This window comes from Protopterus annectens, chromosome 13.part0 (genome assembly GCF_019279795.1).
Source record: "Protopterus annectens isolate FY-2018-M chromosome 13.part0, PAN1.0, whole genome shotgun sequence".
NCBI lineage: Eukaryota > Metazoa > Chordata > Ceratodontiformes > Protopteridae > Protopterus > Protopterus annectens.
The window spans coordinates 415868731-415891201 of NC_056747.1; the positions used below are offsets into that span (position 1 = coordinate 415868731).

General features: G+C 37.0%; 2 protein-coding genes across 2 annotated transcripts; both read left to right on the forward strand.

Annotated features, from left to right (window-relative positions):
- The first annotated feature begins 6980 nt into the window (after positions 1-6980).
- On the forward strand, positions 6981-16996 carry LOC122788342 (fibrinogen-like protein 1-like protein). The gene is made up of 3 exons (XM_044055419.1): positions 6981-7112; positions 10612-10668; positions 16249-16996. Exons 1-3 carry the CDS (start codon positions 6986-6988, stop codon positions 16878-16880), a joined length of 816 nt encoding a protein of 271 aa, XP_043911354.1. The 5' UTR covers positions 6981-6985; the 3' UTR covers positions 16881-16996.
- Positions 16997-19556: 2560 nt separating this feature from the next.
- On the forward strand, positions 19557-22154 carry LOC122787909 (fibrinogen-like protein 1-like protein). The gene is made up of 2 exons (XM_044054834.1): positions 19557-19629; positions 20877-22154. Exons 1-2 carry the CDS (start codon positions 19557-19559, stop codon positions 21506-21508), a joined length of 705 nt encoding a protein of 234 aa, XP_043910769.1. The 3' UTR covers positions 21509-22154.
- Positions 22155-22471: the final 317 nt, after the last annotated feature.

A 22471-nucleotide genomic window follows, 5' to 3' on the forward strand; every position in this document is an offset into this window, starting at 1 on the left:
ACGAGTTTCATCTAGCAGGTGGTACTAATGTTGCTGCTGCTATGGTGGCTGTTCTTATGACCCCCTCACCCCATTTTAATGGATTATAAACTCAAGGGATTTGAGGACTGCCAAAGCAAAACATGTAGAATGATCTTTCTCTTGGGTATGCCTAAAGAAAATGTGCTTTAATTAACATGACATATTTGTAAGCATTCGTTAAAAAAAATCACTTTTTATGATGTTCTGAGCATCAGCTTCACAGTTGTATTGTCTTTTCCCTTGCTCTGAAACTCAGAGGAAATGTTTGTGTAAAACTTCTCTACAGATCAATGTACCACTTTCTGTCTTCAGTGTTACCCACAGACATTTCGCTACTTGTGATCTTTATTTCTGACCTCCTTACCAGTGCCTTTATGTAAATAGCTATTCATAGGTGAATACTAGACTAACTGCCCTGAAGTGACATTTTAAGCCTAGACGATAACCCGAGGTCAGAATCAAACCCTGTACTTTGTCTATGAAGCAAAGATCTTAATCTGTACTGATTTTGCTAGAAAAGTTTTTAGAAATGTTGATGATCTGTTGTTGGACCTGTTGAATCAGGGGTACATAGATTTGGCATCTTACAAGTTTCTGTTTGTTGACCAGCCTCAATTAGGAACAATTTTTGTGATTCCAAAAACACACAAAGATCCCATTAATGCACCTTTCAGGCCTATTGTTTCAGCATGATAGAATAAGACTGTCACCATAGTCTACTATCTTGACAGTTAGTTAAATCCCCTGACTTGGAAAAATAAGTGTTTTTTGAAAGATTCATGGATTTTTCCTGGATTTCCTGAAGAATTACACCTCTTTGGGTACAGAAACAATTCTCATTACCATTGATGTGGGTTCTTTGTACACCTCTGTTGACCACACTTTAGGTATTGATTTTGTTAGGAATTTTTTATGTAATTTTACTAACTTTAGCAATATCAAAATTAATACTATTTTGTATATTGTTAGATATAGTATTGACAATTTATTTTTATTTGATGGCAACATTTACCAACAAAAATGTGGTGTAGCTATAGGAGCCAAAATGGCTCCTGCTTTTGCTATTTTGTTTTTGTTTTTCTTTTGTTGGGAAAGAACTGTTCTATCCAAGTTAGAGCTTTTCAAATATTACAGCAATAAGCCACGCCTGGGTGTGGGTAATGCTGGATTTACCCACGGTTGGTGTGGTTTGGTCACAAGGGCGAAGCCCGAGTGGCCAAACAAAGACAACCATGGGCAAATCCAGCATTACCCACACCCAGAAGTGGGTTATTGCTATTATACAATGACATTATTTAAGAAAAAAAAATACTTTTCTTAAATAATGGCATTGCATAATGCCTCCTTGCTGCCCTTCCGCAGCTGTCTGGTATTCTGCGGAAGTTCTGATGTACTGCGCATGCGTATGCTTACGCAGTATATCAGAGTTGTGGGCAAAAGCAACGGAGAAAGCAAGATCTCCGTTGCTTTTTACAAACTGTCTTGCTATGTTAAATGAGTTTAACATAGCGAGACAGCTTTAAAAAAAAAGCAACGGAGAATCTCCGTTGCTTTTTTTAAAGCTGTCTTTTGAAAAAAGCAACGGAGAAAGCAATATCTCCGTTGCTTTTTACAAAGTGTCTCGCTATGTTAAAGGAGTTTAACATAGCGAGACAGCTTTAAAAAAAAGCAATGGAGAATCTCCTTTGCTTTTTTTTAAAGTTGAATCGCTATGTTAAACCCATTTAACATAGTGAGACACCTTTAAAAAAAGCAACGGAGATAGGAAGATCTCAGTTACTTTTTTTTAAAGCTGTCAAGCTATGTTAATCTCGTTTAACGTAGTGAGACAGTGTGTAAAAAGCAACGGAGATCTTGCGTTCTCCATTGCTTTAAAAAAAGAGTTATACTAATGGAAAAAGTCCGGGTGACCAGACCTTTTTCCATTAGTATAACTCTGATTTAGAACGTGCATGCTGACCAATCAGTGTGCACGTTTTAGAATATTAATGGAGGGTCATTGTATAATTCTCCTTTTATAACAGATATGTTATAATTTATTTATTTTTATTTGGACAGACAGTAAGACTGATTTTGACATATTTTTTTAAATAAATTAATCAGTATATTAGAGGGATTACTTTTGACATTGGTGAGTTGGGAACTAAGGTTAATATTTTAGACCTAAATATCACCATATGTTGGTTCCAAGTGTTTCTTTAGTAGTATGCATAGAAAGAAAACTTTCACTAACAATTATTTGCATTTCAGTAGTCAACAACCACATTTTATAAAATGAAATAATGTTAGAGGGCAAATCATCTGGCTAAGTAGACTGATCAGTCAAGATGAACATTTTTTAGTGAAGTAGATTGCTTAATTAGAATGTTTATAGATACATGCTATCCAAAATCCAAGTTAGACAAAATTAAAGATGATGTCATTTGTTTTAGACACACTTAGTGTCCACCTATTGTAACTAGTGGTTTTGTTCTGAAGGAGGATGAAGTTAATTTAAGTGGGTTTGGGAATTGTTTGCCTTTCCCCATCCCCATTAGTGTTGATTCTAAAGAAATGCAAAGAGTGGTACATGATAATTGGACAATTACTTTGGGAAATGGTGAACTAGTTTGAGTTGTAGGTGACCGTCCACATGTTATTTACAAAAAGATTCTAATAAGGCTTTGTGAGTTTAGGCTGTGGACCTATAGGGACCTACCCAAGTTAAAATTGTAAGCAGTGTAGGTTTATAAAGTTTATCAACAGTGATAATTTAAAACATCTTAGAAAGTGTGTCAATGCTAAGCAAAGATATAATTGTAAAATCGGTAGATTAGTTTATTTAGCAAGTTGCTATAATTGCAAAAGTTTTTATATGGCGAACTGTTAGATTAGAGCACCGTCTCAAAGGATTTGTGAGCACTGTGCTGTTATTAAGGGATTTTACAAATGCATTAGCCAGGCATGCTTCTGAATATAATAAATTACGTTGTTTTTTTTTTTTTATTTAGACAGTGTTGACCAAATGTCTTTTATTGGTAGTATTAACAATATGTTGGAAATTAAAGAATTAAAATGGCAAACTGCACTAAGAGCAGATAAAAGCCAGGTTTGAATGATGTTATTAATATTAAATGTTTACTGAAGAATAAATTATGTTAGACTGCCCTTTTACATTTTCTAGGGGTTGCCTTATTTAAAATATTTTACTATTAATTTTATTGGCTAATTGATTTGAATGTATTGTATAAATTAAATGGTTCACTTGTGTTATTAAGTTTTGAAGAAGTTCTTGTACTAAATGAACAAAAGCGCTACACTTTATTTAAGTCTCAAGAAGCTTATTTTGAGTTAACAGCATTCTGTTTTGTTATTTAGTGTGGGCCTTTCCAGTGGTTTTAAGTGTTTAGTTACCTTAACCATTATGCTAAATCCAAACCATCTGCACTTTCACACATAATGCCCTTCTTATGGGCTGAATTCATGCTTCTTGGTGTCTGGGTAAGAGTCTGTATATACTAGGCTTCCATAAGTAATGCAATATCCAAGTATTCCTCTCATTAGTGAGAACATCTTAGGAAAGTCATTAACAGAGTCCTGAGACTAGTTATCATATTTGTGGACTTTACTCCATTTGGTCTCCTTTCCACTACTATTATTTTTACCTTTGTGTATATTCATTTCCATTCCAAAAGCTTCCCAAGCTCTTTACTCTGATATTTGCTAAGTAACATGCTTTGTGGGTGGGACCATGAATTGCCTATTTACTGATACCTGCATTCTTATAGAGAATAAATGTTTACCAATACAGCATTCAGAAAAAATATGCGAGTAACCACACATCATCAAGAGTAAGTAAGAAAGCACATAAGTAAACACAATTAAGTTCTGCCAAGACTTTACAGCTATTCTGGGAAGGCTGCCAACAGATATAGAAATGACATAGAATGTACTAGAACACTGCATGCCACATTTCTATCCAGCAAGTTAGCATTACCAATAAAGTTTAATAACCCTATTTCAAAATGTAAATGAGATAAAATGAGAGTAGGCATTTTGGTCTCAATAACAGATTCATAAAGTCATTCTGCCACATGTAATCCATGCATTCACTTTTGACTTTTAATGTATACAGTCATAGCTTTAGGATTTGGAAAACTGGATTCTGCAAATATGTAGTTTTCTGGAAGGAAAGTAATGTATTATGAAATATTTGTATACCATCAGTACGGTCTGCCTGAAGAGCTGGACCTGCACTTTGATGTTGGAATATTCAAGGTGAAATTAATTACTGTTGACTGACAAGCATTTCACATACAACCATGTACTCTTGCTGTTTTGAAATATTTGAAGAATGATTTGTACATCATTTTTCCAAGTACTTACCTGTATGTACTGATGCAACAAGGCTTCACATTTCATTACCTCTTTCCCATGTAACAGGCCATGAACAACCCCAGTAACCTACTAAGTCCTGTCACCAACTACCCTGCATATTAGAATGAATGTAAGAAAATCTGAGGATTGTTATCCAGCTGGTAGAATACCTATGAGCTGACAAGATTATATCAGGTAAGAACACCTTAGTTGAATGGTATTTCATCTGAATGTCACTCTTCTCCATCCAGTAAGAAATGTTTGAGAATTAGGAAAAAATATGTAACAGGTTATTAAGGGAAATACGCAAGATCACTTACTATTTAATAGTTAAATAAATATCAAGTGGTAAAGTGTGACAGAAGAACAGGTATCTTATCTAAAGCATGAACTCTGACAGTAAAACCCCCATCATTTACTGCAAACTCAAGTCATTCATTTGTATGGCCTTCAAATCTCAGATGCTGCAGAAAATGCAGATAATACATACTGACTTTCCTCTTCCACTCCTATTTATTGGGGCCATAAATTATCAGATACCTTGAGAATTTTGTATAAATTCATGAGTCTGACTTGTTACTAAGTAGTACACGGAGCAACTCAGCCTTCTTAGTGACCAGATAAAGATGGGTAAGTTTCCTTCATGTCTTGTAATGCTCATATTTATTTTCAGAGTTTGCATGAAGGGATCTTTGTGATCATTCTAAATGCTCAGAACAGGAAATTCTAAAAGCTGTTTATATAGGGAGCAATTGCTATGCATGGTGAACACCTCCTTACGACAGTGAGTGATATGTGTTACAGTGTTGAAATGAAGCAGTGATTGACAGAGGGGAATGGCAGTAAGTGTAATGCTAGTAATGAAGCATAGCCTTCATGCTTTTGAAAGACTACTGTTTAGTTTAGCAGTTACATTGCCTGCTTTAAAGATGAAATGTCCCCAGACTTGGTTCATGTCAGCCTGGTTGTGTTCACTAAGGATGTAAAACAGTGGCAGCTTTCATATGTGACTTTTTACCATAAATGGATATTCAGATAGCTCCCCATGTCATAAACATGATTCCAGTTTTAGCCAGAAGTGTATTCATACATCTGTCTGTACTAAGCAAAATGTAACTCACTATTCCCAAACAATGCTTACTGTGTTTTACTGTTTGATGCATTTTGACTTGTCAGATCTAATTCTCAAAGTTATAGTCTAATCTGTAATATCTGAGGTTGTTTGCCAGTAATAGACACTATCTGCACTAACTCTGAAACCAGAATAAGAAACAACTGAACAGATATATTGAAAAGTCAAAATCTATAATTGTGCCTGCCCTAGTAGGATTACAGCAATTGTTTTATGTACCATTTTTTGTGACCCCTCCCATACTTGCCCACCATTAAGCTGCCACCACTTATCATTTGTTCCCCTCTCTGCAGGGTAACACCAATCTATAGCATGGCCAGCACTCAAGTAGTCATGAGAGGTGTTTTCTTTTATGGCCCTAACACAGTCTCTGTTTTTGATATGGAAATCTTCATCAGAAGAAAGGCCGCAGAAATACCTCATAAAGAGGATTACCGGCCTCAAACAGATGCCCTACGCAGATCGTCTCAAAAAACTGCAGCTTTACTCCGTCGCATATTGCCTACTCAGAGGTGATCTCTGCCTAACACACAAAGCTATGTCAAACCCAAAGCTTTTAGACATGCTCCACTTAAAGAAATCCCAATCCCTCTGAGCTACATGCTCTAGGGACCTAAACCTTGTTACCACAATAAACAGAACATGCTGGAGGGATAGATTCCTGTCCCAGAGACTTCCCATACTCTGGAACAAACTACCTATCTATATCAAACAAAGCTACTCATTAGCACTCTTCAAGAAAAATCTTGATGATTGGATGGGAGATAGGAAATTCACCCTGGGGATCACCTCTGTGGCTCTGCTCGACAGTGGCACATGAAAATAATTTTCTTGGGTGGCAAAAGCCAGGGTACTTTTTGGCTAGGCTTATATAGGCCCTCGAGCCGATAGCCTAGTACCTACCTATGAACCTATGAACCTAAGAATAGAGGCATCCTGTGCCATTCCCTTTGCTTGCTCTCACACAACCTTTGAGGACTCAGTTACCTGCTTGAGATCACCAAGCCCACATTCTCCCATTCCTGTGGTGAGCGGTGTAGTGCAGGCATCCACATACATTGCAGAAAACTGGCCCACCAGGGCTACCAAATCCTTCCGACCATGATAGGTGAGTCAGCACATGCTGCTCCCTATCTCCTCTGATTTTCCATTGCCAAAGCCACTAATATTCTATCCACCTGGGTCTTAGAATAAGAAACAACCCCAGAGCAAACTTTAGCAGAATTACAGAAAAATGTTTCACTGTAAGTATTAATTCGGCTGTGATTAAGGCAGTTATATACTTGTTGCAAGCTACTGTCCTGAAATGTCTGTCTTCATTGTAATGGCTTCTTAATTAAATTAGCTCTGTGTTCCAGTAAACTGTTGACAAGATTTTTTTTTCTTGTCCTTGTACTAAACTGTGCTGAATACATCAGATATATTTAACAAGTTATGTCATTTTTTAAAACTTTTTGTTTTCTAGAGTTTCGATCCATGGCTCACCAGTTCCTTGTCCTAACTGTCTGCCTAGCAATTACATCCCTTGCAGACAACCAGTCAGCTACAAACCTCACTACCCCAGAGGAAAGCAAAAACCTCAAACCCCAGGATGCAGTATCAGGTAGGTCCTCAGCTACCAAACTGCATATGACATTTTATTTATTTATCCATCTGTTTACACATTTGATAACAAAATAGGCCCACTGGTCCATGGATCTGGACCAATGTGAATTAAGCAGTCTGAGTAAGACCATAAGCAATTGTTACATGTTGGCTGAGTATGAGAGCTGCAGCATATTCTACAGACAGACCAAAATAAGAAAATGTATGTCTTTTTCATACGTGGTTTTGTCTAACACTGACATTATGGTACGTAACTTCAGTAATAGTAAGAAAACAAATAGAATACTAAGGAAGCATGCAGAATAACTGAATACAGTAATATATATATATATATATATATATATATATATATATATATATATATATATATAATCATGGAATTTAGATGCAGCATTATACATGGTATTCACAGAGAGGTATTGATTGGTGTTGAAATACTGCAGACAAAGAGCACAGTAATCATACAGACGCTGAGCATACAAACCTTAAAGGCAGTTTGATATACAGCATCATTATTTGGAAGAAAGTCTGGAAGCATTCTTCATAATATATATATATATATATATATATATATATATATATATATATATATATATATATGTGTGTGTGTGTGTGTGTGTGTGTGTGCCTATATTAGAACACTGAATTTTCAAAACTTCGAATGTTCTAATATCAAACCCTATTCAGCGAAAGCTGAAAATATCGAAGCAACAGAAAAACAAATTTTTTTCTAGGGAAAGAATTTGGTTGTCTGTTTCTGTTGCTTTGGTATTTTCAGCTCTGTGGTGGAAAGTTACGGGTCGGGTTCAGGTAAGTGTGTGATTTAGTACGGGTTAGGTTAGTTAGGCTTAGGGTGCGGGTTAGGTATGTGTGTGATTGTGTGGACGTGAGGGTTAGGGCGGGTTAGGTGAGTTAGGGTTAGGGTGCGGGTGAGGTGAGTGTGTGATAGTGACGGACCTTAGCGTTAGGCTTTGGGTTAAGGTAAGTGGAAAGTTAGTGGTGTGTGTATAGTTTAGTGTAGGGTTAGGTGTAAGATTTTAGGTGTATCTGTGTGGATTGCTGTTTGTTTGGTGTGCTTGTGTTGTGTGTATGTGTTTTGAAACAGCAAATTTTTTCTGTAGGAAAAAAATTCACTGTTTTGTATGTTCGATGTTTTCAGCTTTTGCTGAATAGGGTTCGATATTAGAACATTCGAAGTTTTGAAACTTCGATGTTTTAATAAAGACGCTATACATGCATATATATATATATATATATATATATATATATATATAGATAGGCAATTAGAGCAAAAGTATTCAAGAATTATATACATGTATGCATATTCACATATTTTCAAAGAATTACTGATTTACAGTTGTCATATGGTGTGTGATGGTACTGCTGAAAGATAAGTGACTTTGTTTTCTAATATTACTACCCTGGGTTGATAAAGCAATCACATTTTCTCTCTTTGGCCAAGTGTGTTTTAACAGTTTTTGGAACATAGTTTGGTTATTAGTATATCATGGGCTGGACTACAAAAGAGTTGCTCTTAGTGTAAGTCTGTCCTGATTCTGTAAGACTTGCTCTCTGTGTAAGTGACTTACTTCAGTGTATGACCTATCTATAGTCAGGCTTACATTGGTCACTTACATAGAGAGCAAGTCTTTTGGGATTGGGCCCTATATTTTTGACTTTCAGACTGAAATTATGAATAATGACTGAAGATGGGAATGCTCAAGGTATTTTGTGCTCAGTGTTAATGAAGCAAATGCATAAACCAAAAGATCAGTACTTACATGAGACAGTGAGTAGAATTAATTGCAGAAGTTTTTGCCCATGGCAATCATGAAGCTGCAGTAGTTAGTAGTGCTTACAACACCAGAATCTAACCTTTAATTTTATTCTTGTTCACTGCCTGTGAGAAGGAAGGATATTCTTCTCTGTCTACACAGGTGTCTTCTAGGTACTTTGGTTTTCTCTCCCCTCCAAAGACCTGCTACTCAGTTTGATTGGCAAGTCTAGTTTTCCCTTGGTTTATGTATCTCTGTGAGTAATTATGTGATGGCCTGGACTGGTGGCCCTATGCAGGATGTAGCCTATTTTGTACCTACTGTTTCTAGTACTGATAATGAATGGATAGAGTTCTTCTCCATAAGCTGCTAGAACTTTAAAGATATTGTCAATGAATCTCAGACAATAGCAATCAACCTCCAATAACATAAATTGCTTTTGTCACTATTGCCAAGAAATATTACTACAAGATGACAGTGTCAGTGATCAGACTTGACACAGTCAGTCACGTAGTCTCTGTAATCTACACAATATTTTATGATCTACTTTCTTCATTACAGTTTCCGAGCATTTAGTTTAAAAAGGTCCTTCAGATTTCATCTGAAATCTCTCCATTTTTCATTGGGTCCAGCCCCTAGTGTAACTCAATTGATGCTGATTCTACAATAGAATGAGTGCTCTATGGTCACTGATTGAGCACCATTCTGTATTATCCCAGCAAAACATGCTGAGCAGTTAGACATATGGCAATGGCTGAACACGTTAGTCTGACACAGGTCTTACACAGAAGATCGTATGCATGTACAGTAGTTTATTACTTGGCACATCAGTTATTCAGTGAGGTGGGTGGTGTACTGAGTTAAATTATATTTAAAGGCTAGTACATTCTTTTCTCCATTTCCAACAGCAAAGAAATGTTATAAATGAGCACCTACCCAGTATCAGACAGCCACTCACAGAAGGTGTTTCAGTCAGCAGCTATTTAGGAGATAGCAATAACTTCTTGAAACTTGCTTTGAGGTCATAACTTGATCGAGATCATGAGCTGCTTTTTCTCTGGGTGCAGGGCAGGGGATAAAATGTGGCATTTATTTCTCCCAGTGGAGAAACATGGAATACATATTCAGATAACTTGCAGATTAGAGGGTGTCATCAGAACTTCACTGCTTGTGTATTGGAATCATGTGTCATGAACAGCACAAATATGCACCTATTCCCTACCAGGAAAAACAAGACAAATATCCCAAGCTAGCTAGATAACTTCCATCTAATTAGTGGCTACCTGCTGGCTGTACCCCACTGAGAAGGCCCAAATACCTTGCCATGCTACATGGTTAAATATGAGCGAGACATTGTAACTCATCTATACAAGGAGACAGGGATCCATCTAACAAGGGGCAGAACCAAGTATCCAGATGACGGCAAACAAAAGAATGGTGGAAAAATAGTTGGCTGGAAACTCGGGGCACTGCAGTCTACTTCAACTATGATGTCAAGAAGCTGGTACCTGAAAAGAGATGATGCAAAAATAAATATATATTTCTAGCATGTTTATAGTTTTAATTTCATGGATATAGCCATAGATAAAAAAAACCTTTGTAACCTAATACTTGTCACGGCAATCGGCAGCAGTTTGTGTGAATGAGACGAGTAAACATCTGCATAAAATAGTGATTCCTTTGGCTCACTGATTTTATAATCTGCAATTTTCACATCCACAGATCAACAAGATGCCAGCATGAAGAAAGCAGACATGAGTTCATCCCGCAGCACCACAGGTAATTTGATTTTCATTAAGAGGTCTGACTAGCTAATAGAACTACTGGAAACGTTTTCTTGATGATTTTTTTTTTAATAATTCCAAATTCAGTTCTTTGAAAGCAATGCTTGCAGATTTCACTACATACATTGTCCTGTAATTCTGCTGAAGTCTTTCTTATAAAGCACCATTTTTATTTAAGATTCCATTTTCATTAAGCTGGATGCACATTTTTTTCAGGATGTAGTGCCCCAGATACAAGGCCTAACTGTGTACAAGCAAAAGTTTTTTTGTAGTTAGAAAATAATTCTCTAAATCTATCCCAGAGACAGTACTACTTACATACAAGATCCCAAGTCTCTTTTAGCACAGTATCCAACTTTCACCATAGGTTCAAATGACTGAGAAAATAACAATTGATGATAAAACTTTACCACATTAAGTATCTCTACTTTCTAGAGACTCTACTCATAATGGTCTATATTGAAACATTTTATTTTCCTTTGTAATCAGAGGCATGTTAAGGAGACATGGGCACACAACAGAAGATCTATATTTGATATCAGTTTTTTTTTGTCCTGCTTAAACTGAAGGGCTTTTCTGACTTACAAGTATATTGTTTGTTGTGTACTACACTGAGGCTGATGTCCTGACCAAGTGATTATCTTTGTCTACCTAACACTGCATGTCAGTGTTGTTCTGCTGAAAACAGTATGCATACAATTATTTTGCAGGAAACATGCAATGCAAAATCAGTGACACACAGTGCTTGCTGCTGACTGCAGATTGCAAAAGCTAGTGGGATCACTAATGGGCAGTCAGAGAACGAATCAACTATATTGTGGGTTAACAATAATATGGAACAATAGCTGACATCTGGCTGTGATCTCAGTAGTGTCCTTATATGGATACAGCAGGTCAGCAGGTACTTCCTGGCAAAGTGCTTAAAGGCTGTATATATATATATATATATATATATATATATATATATATATATATATATATATATATATATATATATATATATATATATATATATATATATATAAAACAGGATATGCAACAAGAAAATCATTCTTTGAAGAACAAGACAGGGAACCTTTATAAATGGATCTTATTATGACTGTGTAAGCATAGATGCTGCCTCTAGATTATCAAGGTGTGACCAGAACTATAAAAGGATGGGGCTGATGAAGGGAGCTCATATTGTTTGCATAGGACCACATATATTACGTTTAGTATGGAGCCTGAACTACAGTGGGTTAAAATATTACTTCAATATTCAATATTTTAGAGATAGTTTCTATAAAAAGGGAAGAAAGGTATTTTTTAAATGATATGACTTTCACTAAGTTGCCATTTTAGGTTTTCTTGTTACCTTACTAATGATTTTAGTAACTGCTTAAAGCACTGCAAATTTAAAGCTCAGTTACATAGCAAACACATTTGGTAAATTAAGTGTTCAGATAGAGACAATAAAGGGTTTATGGAAAAATTACACAAAACTCCTTGATAAGCTGAGCTCTGGCTCACAGTGTTTATTTAGTCTTTAAGCTATGCTGTTCCTTGGGATGAGGAAACCAGGGTAGGACTAGGTTAGAAACTGCACATATCTCTGGTTATCAGCATTAGTCTCCTGCTTAGCAGAACATGCAACCTTCCATGAAGTTAGTACTACAGGGAGGAAAAAACATTTCCTACAGGATGAAAGCAACAATGGAGGTAAGGAGTGAAACTAAACATGGGAATTATTCTACAAGGCCAGTACCAAGTTCTAACATATGCAGCAAAAGTACAATGAGATGAATACACTTTCAGACAAAAAGTGGTTAAAAGTGAATTTGAAGTAATGTTATGTGGTGAGGCAGGGCAAAGTCCCTCACACCACCCATGCATGAGGGTGCACTTCCTCACACTCTATTTATATAAACAAATCTAGGGTTGCTGCACCTTGCAGTAAGAAGAAATACCTCCTCATAATGACTGCATTTGAGGAAGAACTTATGCCTGAAAGCTAGAGATTGGACAGTTGTCCTTGACTCTTCAAATGTAATTGTCTGAAACTCTTCCCTTCAATAAGTATTACCTCTTGCTGAACTTTCATATACCTTAAAAATACTGTCACATTTATCATATAACTGTCAACTTTAAATTTACCCATTTGTAGGCTTTGTTTTATTGTGCATGGCAGTTTTAGGTATTTTACTTTTGAGGATCTAACTATTTCTACTCTTTAACTTACTTGTCTATATTGTATGTTAATATGAATGCTAAGCTTAAAGTGTTTGTATTGTACATTAGTCTTTATGTTTTTTATTATTTTTATATATTTTTTTTTTGCATTGCATTTGGCCTGAGTCATGGCTGGAAAGGATGTTTGGACTAGCCTAATTACCTAGTTACCAAATACACAAACACAAAATAAATCCTGATATCACCGTTTAAAGAATGAAAGTCAATAAGCTAATTTCAGAAGAAATGTACCACCATGTAATAGAGGATGGCTGTAGGCGGAGTATTCCATGTGGTTATCGGGTAGCTCTGCTACATAGCAACATCAGTATTATAGAATCAGCTAAAGAAACCAGCTACAGCTCTGATGGATGATATACGTCCTTATGTTGAACAATGACACCTACAAAGCATAAAGGCATTCCTGGGGAGATATAGCTCAGCAGGGGACCGAATGTAGAAAATATCAAATCATGACCTCTAAATGTTCATTCACTTTGACCTCGGGACAAGTGATCTAAAGTACACAGATGCTGTAGACCTATAAACAGAATGCAGTGCAGAGCCAAGGGAAATGGTCCTTATTCAAAGAAGCAGCTCTCCTCTGCAAGGCTGATAGGAGAAACATAAAAATATAAAAACAATGAATGAAGGCGGTATCTGGTCATTCAAATTCACTAACGTTTTGTAATTGAGCCTCACTGTTTCCCGTAATTTTCTTTCTGTCTGACACAGGTACATATAAACCTGCTGGAATTTTGAACTCCACAGCTTTCTCTTTTAATATAATCTATACCCTCAGTACATTCTCCATGATCTGTTATTTTGTGGTATTGGATTTAATACCCCTTGCAATCACACACAGCTGTATGGTGACTCTCTGACCCCAGTTGTTCCTCTTTAGCTTTATACCAGCAGTCTGCCCTAAATTGTACAATTCATCCATATCACAATAATTCTTTCATCTTTTCTCCTCCAAAGCTTAGATTTCCAGTGGTATGAAACTTTCCTTTTATTGCAAGTCATCCACTTCCCTTACTTGTTTTGTACCTTTTCAACAAACTTGATATTTTGCTTGCAGTATGAACTCCAGACATTACTATGTTAGTCTAGATGAGGGCTCAAGACTGTCCTATAGTACAGGAAGGAAAACAGCATAGCCATTCCTAACATTCAGCAAGCTGGCAGCAAACCCATGCTTTCTGTAGGCTTTTGTTACTGTCCTGTCATATTGTTATACACGTTTAAGCCCATCAAAGGTTAAAATAGCCTTATCCTTTTCCTCAACCATCTGCTAGCACTACTGCTGAATTACAGGTTGCTCTTCAGTTTTCTCAAACACAAAGTAAATTGCCTTGCACTTTTCACTCTGCCTTATTTTTACTGTTTTTGTCATTTAGGTACATAGACTGACCACTCATTGCTTGGCTGCTCTGAGGTACAGCCCAGGCCACAGAAAGCTACAAAGAGATACCTGAAATAAGGACATTCAATTGTTTTATTGTTTGCAGGTATTGAGAAAGACATAGTTATATAATTGAATGCCATTCTATAAATGCTGTTCAAGGCTGTACCTTAACACAAGTGCAGTATCCAAGAAACAATCAGAACTCAGGAATAGTATAATAATAACCATATCAGCAAATAATACAGTTAACTCATTAGTTCAACTCACTGAACTAAGCTGCTTCTCAGCAACATACCAAGAAGGTCTGAATAGAACAATTTAAATTTAGCTTTAGAGCTAAAGCTTTAAAAATAGCTGGTGGTGAATTCATCTTCAACTTTACTATAGTGCCTGAATCCAAGCACTGTAAAAAAGAAAAAAAAAAACATAAAACTGAACAAACTATAATCAAGAAAATGTTAGACATAAACTACGACACAGAATAAAACAATTAGGACAAAGTGAGTAAAATGCAACTGGTAGAGAATAAACAATATATAACAAGTAACACTACAGATGCCATGGGACACTTGTTAGCTATCAGTTAAAAAACTAAGTAAAAATAAAACTATGACAGATAAACCAAATTTACAAGTGGCATGAAAGATGTCAAACCAAATTCACTGGCTGTATGCCATTTCAAACAGATATACTTTCAAAGAGCTTCGATATAAGAAGTATGGTTAAATACAGCGATGTCAAACCTAACTAAACTAGCCTAAAAACAAAATGAAGACTATAATACAAGATGCATTTTTTCTTTAGAGAAAATGTGAGGATATAATACCCAAAATGGTGAAAACAGAATTGAGGTGTGATAAATTTTAACTCAGACTTCTTTACTGACTCCAGTTTCTGGAGAGAGTAATTACATAAAAAGCAGTGAACATTCAAAATGGCTTCAGACATATGAGTGCTGTGGAATAAAAACTTTAAACTCCCAATAAATGTCAGGGTTCTTTGTTGTGGTCAGAGTAAATTCAAATTATATAGTTTAGTACTAAAAGCATTCTAAATATGTAAAATGCTTTAATGTTCTGATTACACCTTGCCAGTTTTGATTCCCAGCTGTCACACCTTACTAATATCTACTAATCCTAACCTGCCCCTGTCCCTAACTCCAAACCTACACCAACCTTAGAAAGACCCTCTTCATAACACTACCACTACACATTCCATCTAAGACAAAAAACATACAAAATATGTGCACACACAAAACACATCTATCACCTAACTTAATCCCTACCTTAACTCTCCCCCACAAAACAGTCATATGCTCTCGCCTTACCTAACTCCACATGAGCTTTACACACTCAAACTCCCAGCATCCTAATCTCCAAACCTACACTCACCTACAAAACCAGTGCATTCAATATTATGCACATTCAACATTCATGGCGCATACAGAAATGTTTGACAATCTGAGCAGTACATCTTTTAAATGGAAACCATTTTTTGTGTATGTGTGTGCGCCTGCATGCACATACATGTGCATGTGTGTGTTTATGATTTGTGACGAAATGGCATTCTACCTGGTATTGTTTTCTCTGCTTTATGTCCTCCGAGTGTCAGAATAGGCACTTGCTCCTTCATAAACCTTTACAGGATAAACAGGGTACAGGGAAAATGAATGGGACATCTCCTCAGTGCCCTGAGTACTGCTTCCCTTCTCATAAAACTACCTTGTGTACTGTCCAGTACTTTGTGTAGGTCACAAATTCTGATATTCTAAATGAGTTCCACATTTGCAATCATTCCATTAACAAAATCCAGTTGCTTATAAACTGCACTGACATATAAAATGTGTGGAAAAATGATATATCAGTTCTTACTTCTTCTGTGTAAATATGTAAAATCAGTATCTAAATTAAAATAAACATGCTACTTCAAGTAACTATTTTCTACATTGTGTTTTGATAGCTTATCCAAAGGACTGTAGTGAGATCCCAAAAGGAAGTCCAAGTGGACCACAAATCCTCTACCCACAGGGAACATTTAGCAGTTATTTTATCGCATTCTGTGATATGTCTTCAGATGGTGGTGGCTGGACAGTCATCCAGAGGAACCGTTATGGATCAGCAAATATCTGGGATCAGACATGGCAAATGTACAAATCAGGATTTGGAAGCGTTGCAGCAGAACACTGGCTGGGTAATGAAAATATCTACCAGCTAACAAGTCAGAAAATGTATAAAGTGAGATTCGTAATCTATGATCCAAGCAACAATTTGAGATTAGCAAATTATGACTATTTTGCTGTGGAGAGTGAAAGCCTGGGTTATGCATTGAGACTGGGAAGATATTCTGGTAATGCAGGTGATGCTCTGATGACCTACAGTAGTAGTCTTATGCAGGACAACATGAAGTTCTCAACCAGAGACAGGGATCAGGACTTTAGTTCTACTAACTGTGCATCCACAAATGGTGGTGGTTGGTGGTACAATAGCTGTCGTTATGGTCAGTTAAATTCTTACAACACTATCTACTGGTATGGGTTCTGTCATGGTAACTGTAAAGGCAGTGAAATACTCATAAAACCAGTGAATGCATAAATGTATTGAAAGGGTATTTTATTTTTACTGATAATTTCTGTTTAATGAAGTTGTAACTATGTAATATGATCAGATTGTGCAATCGTCTGATACTGTTTTAATAATTTGCAGCAATAAAGCAGTTGCATTAAAGATGCAGAGTTTTATACATTTTTATCCCTCAGACCTCATAGAACAAGCCCAGCCCCCAATTCCATGTTCATTTCAGGCCTACCAGCCATCTGCTAACAGCCTGGGCTATTCTGGTAGTTGCTAGAGCCAATTGTGGATCCTAAGAGCATTCTGAGGTTTCAGCCGTCTGTGCTTCTGTTTGAAGTGGGAGGGGTTTCTTTTTATATGCCCCACGCACTGTCCTTGCCCTGTCCCCAGACTCGTTGACTGTTTCCAAGGGCAACTCCTATTTATTTGGAAAAGTTTGGGCTAGCAGGGTTAAATCTTCCTTTTTTAATGGATTGTACTTTTCCTGCATGAAAGGGAGTCGAGCCAAAAAAAATTTGCCTATCAAGACATATGTAGCTTAGACTATCTTGTGTGAATCATTTGTTTAATGCCTTGATAGAGATTAAATGTCTCCTTACTGAAAGGTTGGCATTTGTGCTGGCAGTCCAAAAAAGAGATCTACAATCTATGAAAAGAGTGAATCTCAAACATTGTACGTCTCCTTTAATCTTCTTTTTTTGTAGTGGGGCAAGCCCACTGCATACCGAATGTGGGGGGGGGAGGGCAAGCCCCCCAGATCTTCCTAAACGTATATATATATATATATATATATATATATATATATATATATATATATATATGTATATGTGCTAACTCCGAGATAGAAAGGGAGAATATTTCAGGAAATGGCCATCTTAGACTTAGTATACAAGTCTATTTTTTCGGCCATTCAGTCTCAGTGTTTCGGGACTCGCTCTAGCAGGTTCTGGCTCACATAAGAATGGAAATCCCTAAATTGTAGGCAATATAAAATGATAGTGGAGGAATATCATGGTTACATACCTATCTAGGTAGCAAGGACAATGCAGTGACCATTGATAGAAGAGTTTATGCTTTTGGAAGATCTTACTTTACCTTGGTAATTGTTAAGGTACCCATTCAGTAGACAGTGGCTACAGATGTACTGGTTCCATCAAGTTTAGTAGACTATAAGCTGAGTTAACCAATATTTTTAATTTTCTTCTAAAGTTCCTGCCTTTTAACTATGGTCCAAATAAGGTCTGTGTCCCCTCTGCAGCATATCATGCTCACACTTAAAACTGCTGGCTTAGATGCCATCCATAAATTATGGGACATTTGAAGAAGGGAAAGGATGCAAAAGATAAAATGGAAGAGTGGAAAATCTTTAGTTCAGCATGGCTACCCACCAGAAGCTCAACAGTTATCTAGTTATAGCCTTTATCAGATGTGCTACTGCTGCTGTTAATTACGACAGCAACCCGAATCCCTTTTTGATCCATATAAACACTGCCCACCAATCCTCTTAGCAAGTGTATCACTTCTAAGCTTTGATATTTGAAGGTGCAAAAGACAGAGAAGCAGGAAGACACTGTCTAAGCTATGTCCCTGATAAAACAAAGAGCATGATCAAACATGTACGAGTACAGCTAGGTCTTCAGATTGTCAAATTTGATGGTACCTGATCTTCCCTATCCACTTACTTATCCACTGATGGGCTGCATTAAGCCATGCTAAAGACCATTTCCCTTCTCCTTCACCACTACCACCACCATTCTAGTACCAATGCCATTAGTAAACAAGTTAATCTTACACATAAACCTCAGACCTGATGTGCAACACAGAAATCTTGACCAGAATAAGCCATTATACTGAATCTTCTGGAAGCATGGTGGCAGAAATCAGGGTTACACAAAATCAGTATGCCAAAATGATGCAGAGAAAAACAGAGACCACTTTCCAGTGCCACTGATAATGTTTCCAGAGAGTGGCATCATTATAGTGTTCTAACGGGGAAAAGCCTTCCTCTGTATATATCTGTGCAACTGGGCAGATGCAGACTAGGTGACTAATCACCTGTGGTAACATTACTGAGCCCAGCAGCAGGAGTAGTATCAAAATGGCATCACGTGTCACTGGAAGATTATAACATTGTTTGCAACATTGTCATTAAAGGCATCTTAGAACAAAGTTCCTAAGATCATTTTTGACTAAGAAGGGCCATAAAATCAAAGCTATTAATGAGGCAAGAGGTGGTGTAGACTGACCCTATGATTCCCAATGTGCTTTTCTAAACATTGTTCAGATCACTTACACATATAGCACGGTGATATGCATCCAAACTGTGTCATCAGTACTGCAGCTCAGTACAAGGCGGTGGACCAGATAACGCCAGATAAGAGAACCAAAAAGTTGAGGTGGTTAAGCTGGTGGTGAATTCATCTTCAGCTTTACTATAGTGCCTGAATCCAAGCACTGTAAAAAAGAAAAAAAAACCCCATAAAACTGAACAAACTATAATCAAGAAAATGTTAGACATAAACTACGACACAGAATAAAACAATTAGGACAAAGAGAGTAAAATGCAACTGGTAGAGAATAAACAATATATAACAAGTAACACTACAGATGCCATGGGACACTTGTTAGCTATCAGTTAAAAAACTAAGTAAAAATAAAACTATGACAGATAAACCAAATTTACATGTGGCATGAAAGATGTCAAACCAAATTCACTGGCTGTATGCCATTTCAAACAGATATACTTTCAAAGAGAGCTTCGATATAAGAAGTATGGGTTAAATACAGCGATGTCAAACCTAACTAAACTAGCCTAAAAACAAAATGAAGACTATAATACAAGATGCATTTTTTCTTTAGAGAAAATGTGAGGATATAATACCCAAAATGGTGAAAACAGAATTGAGGTGTGATAAATTTTAACTCAGACTTCTTTACTGACTCAGTTTCTGGAGAGAGTAATTACATAAAAGCAGTGAACATTCAAAATGGTCAGACATATGAGTGCTGTGGAATAAAAACTTTAAACTCCCAATAAATGTCAGGGTTCTTTGCTGTGGTCAGAGTAAATTCAAATTATATAGTTTAGTACTAAAAGCATTCTAAATATGTAAAATGCTTTAATGTTCTGATTACACCTTGCCAGTTTTGATTCCCAGCTGTCACACCTTACTAATATCTACTAATCCTAACCCTGCCCCTGTCCCTAACTCCAAACCTACACCCAACCTTAGAAAGACCCTCTTCATAACACTACCACTACACATTCCATCTAAGACAAAAAACATACAAAATATGTGCACACACAAAACACATCTATCACCTAACTTAATCCCTACTTTAACTCTTACCCCCCCCCACAAAACAGTCATATGCTCTCGCCTTACCTAACTCCACATGAGCTTACACACTCAAACTCCCAGCATCCTAATCTCCAAACCTACACTCACCTACAAAACCAGTGCATTCAATATTATGCACATTCAACATTCATGGCGCACACAGAAATGTTTGACAATCTGAGCAGTACATCTTTTAAATGGAACCATTTTTTGTGTATGTGTGTGTGCGCCTGCATGCACATACATGTGCATGTGTGTGTTTATGATTTGTGATGAAATGGCATTCTACCTGGTATTGTTTTCTCTGCTTTATGTCCTCCGAGTGTCAGAATAGGCACTTGCTCCTTCATAAACCTTTACAGGATAAACAGGGTACAGGAAAATGAATGGGACATCTCCTCAGTGCCCTGAGTACTGCTTCCCTTCTCATAAAACTACCTTGTGTACTGCCCAGTACTTTGTGTAGGTCACAAATTCTGATATTCTAAATGAGTTCCACATTTGCAATCATTCCATTAACAAAATCCAGTTGCTTATAAACTGCACTGACATATAAAATGTGTGGAAAAATGATATATCAGTTCTTACTTCTTCTGTGTAAATATGTAAAATCAGTATCTAAATTAAAATAAACATGCTACTTCAAGTAACTATTTTCTACATTGTGTTTTGATAGCTTATCCAAAGGACTGTAGTGAGATCCCAAAAGGAAGTCCAAGTGGACCACAAATCCTCTACCCACAGGGAACATTTAGCAGTTATTTTATCGCATTCTGTGATATGTCTTCAGATGGCGGTGGATGGACAGTTATCCAGAGGAACCGTTATGGATCAGCAAATATCTGGGATCAGACATGGCAAATGTACAAATCAGGATTTGGAAGCGTTGCAGCAGAACACTGGCTGGGTAATGAAAATATCTACCAGCTAACAAGTCAGAAAATGTATAAAGTGAGATTCGTAATCTATGATCCAAGCAACAATTTGAGATTAGCAAATTATGACTATTTTGCTGTGGACAGTGAAAGCCTGGGTTATGCATTAAGACTGGGAAGATATTCTGGTACTGCAGGTGATGCTCTGATGACCTACAGTAGTAGTCTTATGCAGGACAACATGAAGTTCTCAACCAGAGACAGGGATCAGGACTTTAGTTCTACTAACTGTGCATCCACAAATGGTGGTGGTTGGTGGTACAATAGCTGTCGTTATGGTCAGTTAAACTCTTACAACAATATCTACTGGTATGGGTTCTGTCATGGTAACTGTAAAGGCAGTGAAATACTCATAAAACCAGTGAATGCATAAATGTATTGAAAGGGTATTTTATTTTTACTGATAATTTCTGTTTAATGAAGTTGTAACTATGTAATATGATCAGATTGTGCAATCGTCTGATACTGTTTTAATAATTTGCAGCAATAAAGCAGTTGCATTAAAGATGCAGAGTTTTATACATTTTTTATCCCCTCAGACCTCATAGAACAAGCCCAGCCCCCCAATTCCATGTTCATTTCAGGCCTACCAGCCATCTGCTAACAGCCTGGGCTATTCTGGTAGTTGCTAGAGCCAATTGTGGATCCTAAGAGCATTCTGAGGTTTCAGCCGTCTGTGCTTCTGTTTGGAAGTGGGAGGGGGTTTCTTTTTATATGCCCTACGCACTGTCCTTTGCCCTGTCCCCAGACTCGTTGACTGTTTCCAAGGGCAACTCCTATTTATGGGCCACACCTCCCCTCATGGAGTGTCATCAATGAGCACCCTCCTTTACAGGATGTGCATACGCATCCCTCTCTGTGTCTCTGTCAGTCATCCAAGCCACTAATCAAACTCAGATCAGGTGGGCTGGAGTTAAGGTTTTATCCCTCTACACCACCAGACTGGCCGTTAAAGATGCACAGTTAATCCAGCTTAGTATCTGCTGCTCTTCCCAGCTTCTGCAGGACAGCACTTAATACAAAACTATGATTTTATGGAACAACTGACATTTTTGAAACAGTTTTGTAAAATACAAAACCATTCAGTTTTTTTCCTGTTGTATAAAGCTCTGTTTTATTTTAATTTGAATAAAATGGTACAAAACAAATTCAGCTTCTTCTTGCTGATCTTTCTGGATTTATTCTCTGCTTGGATTTTACTGTTCTCACATGACAATAACTGTAATTTTGCATGTAGACTATTTATTACTGGCAGTCCTATTAGGAAGAAGAAGCCACAGGTGATTAGCCATCATGGGAAAATGTACTGCAATCCATGCCTGTCCTCTCAGTGTGG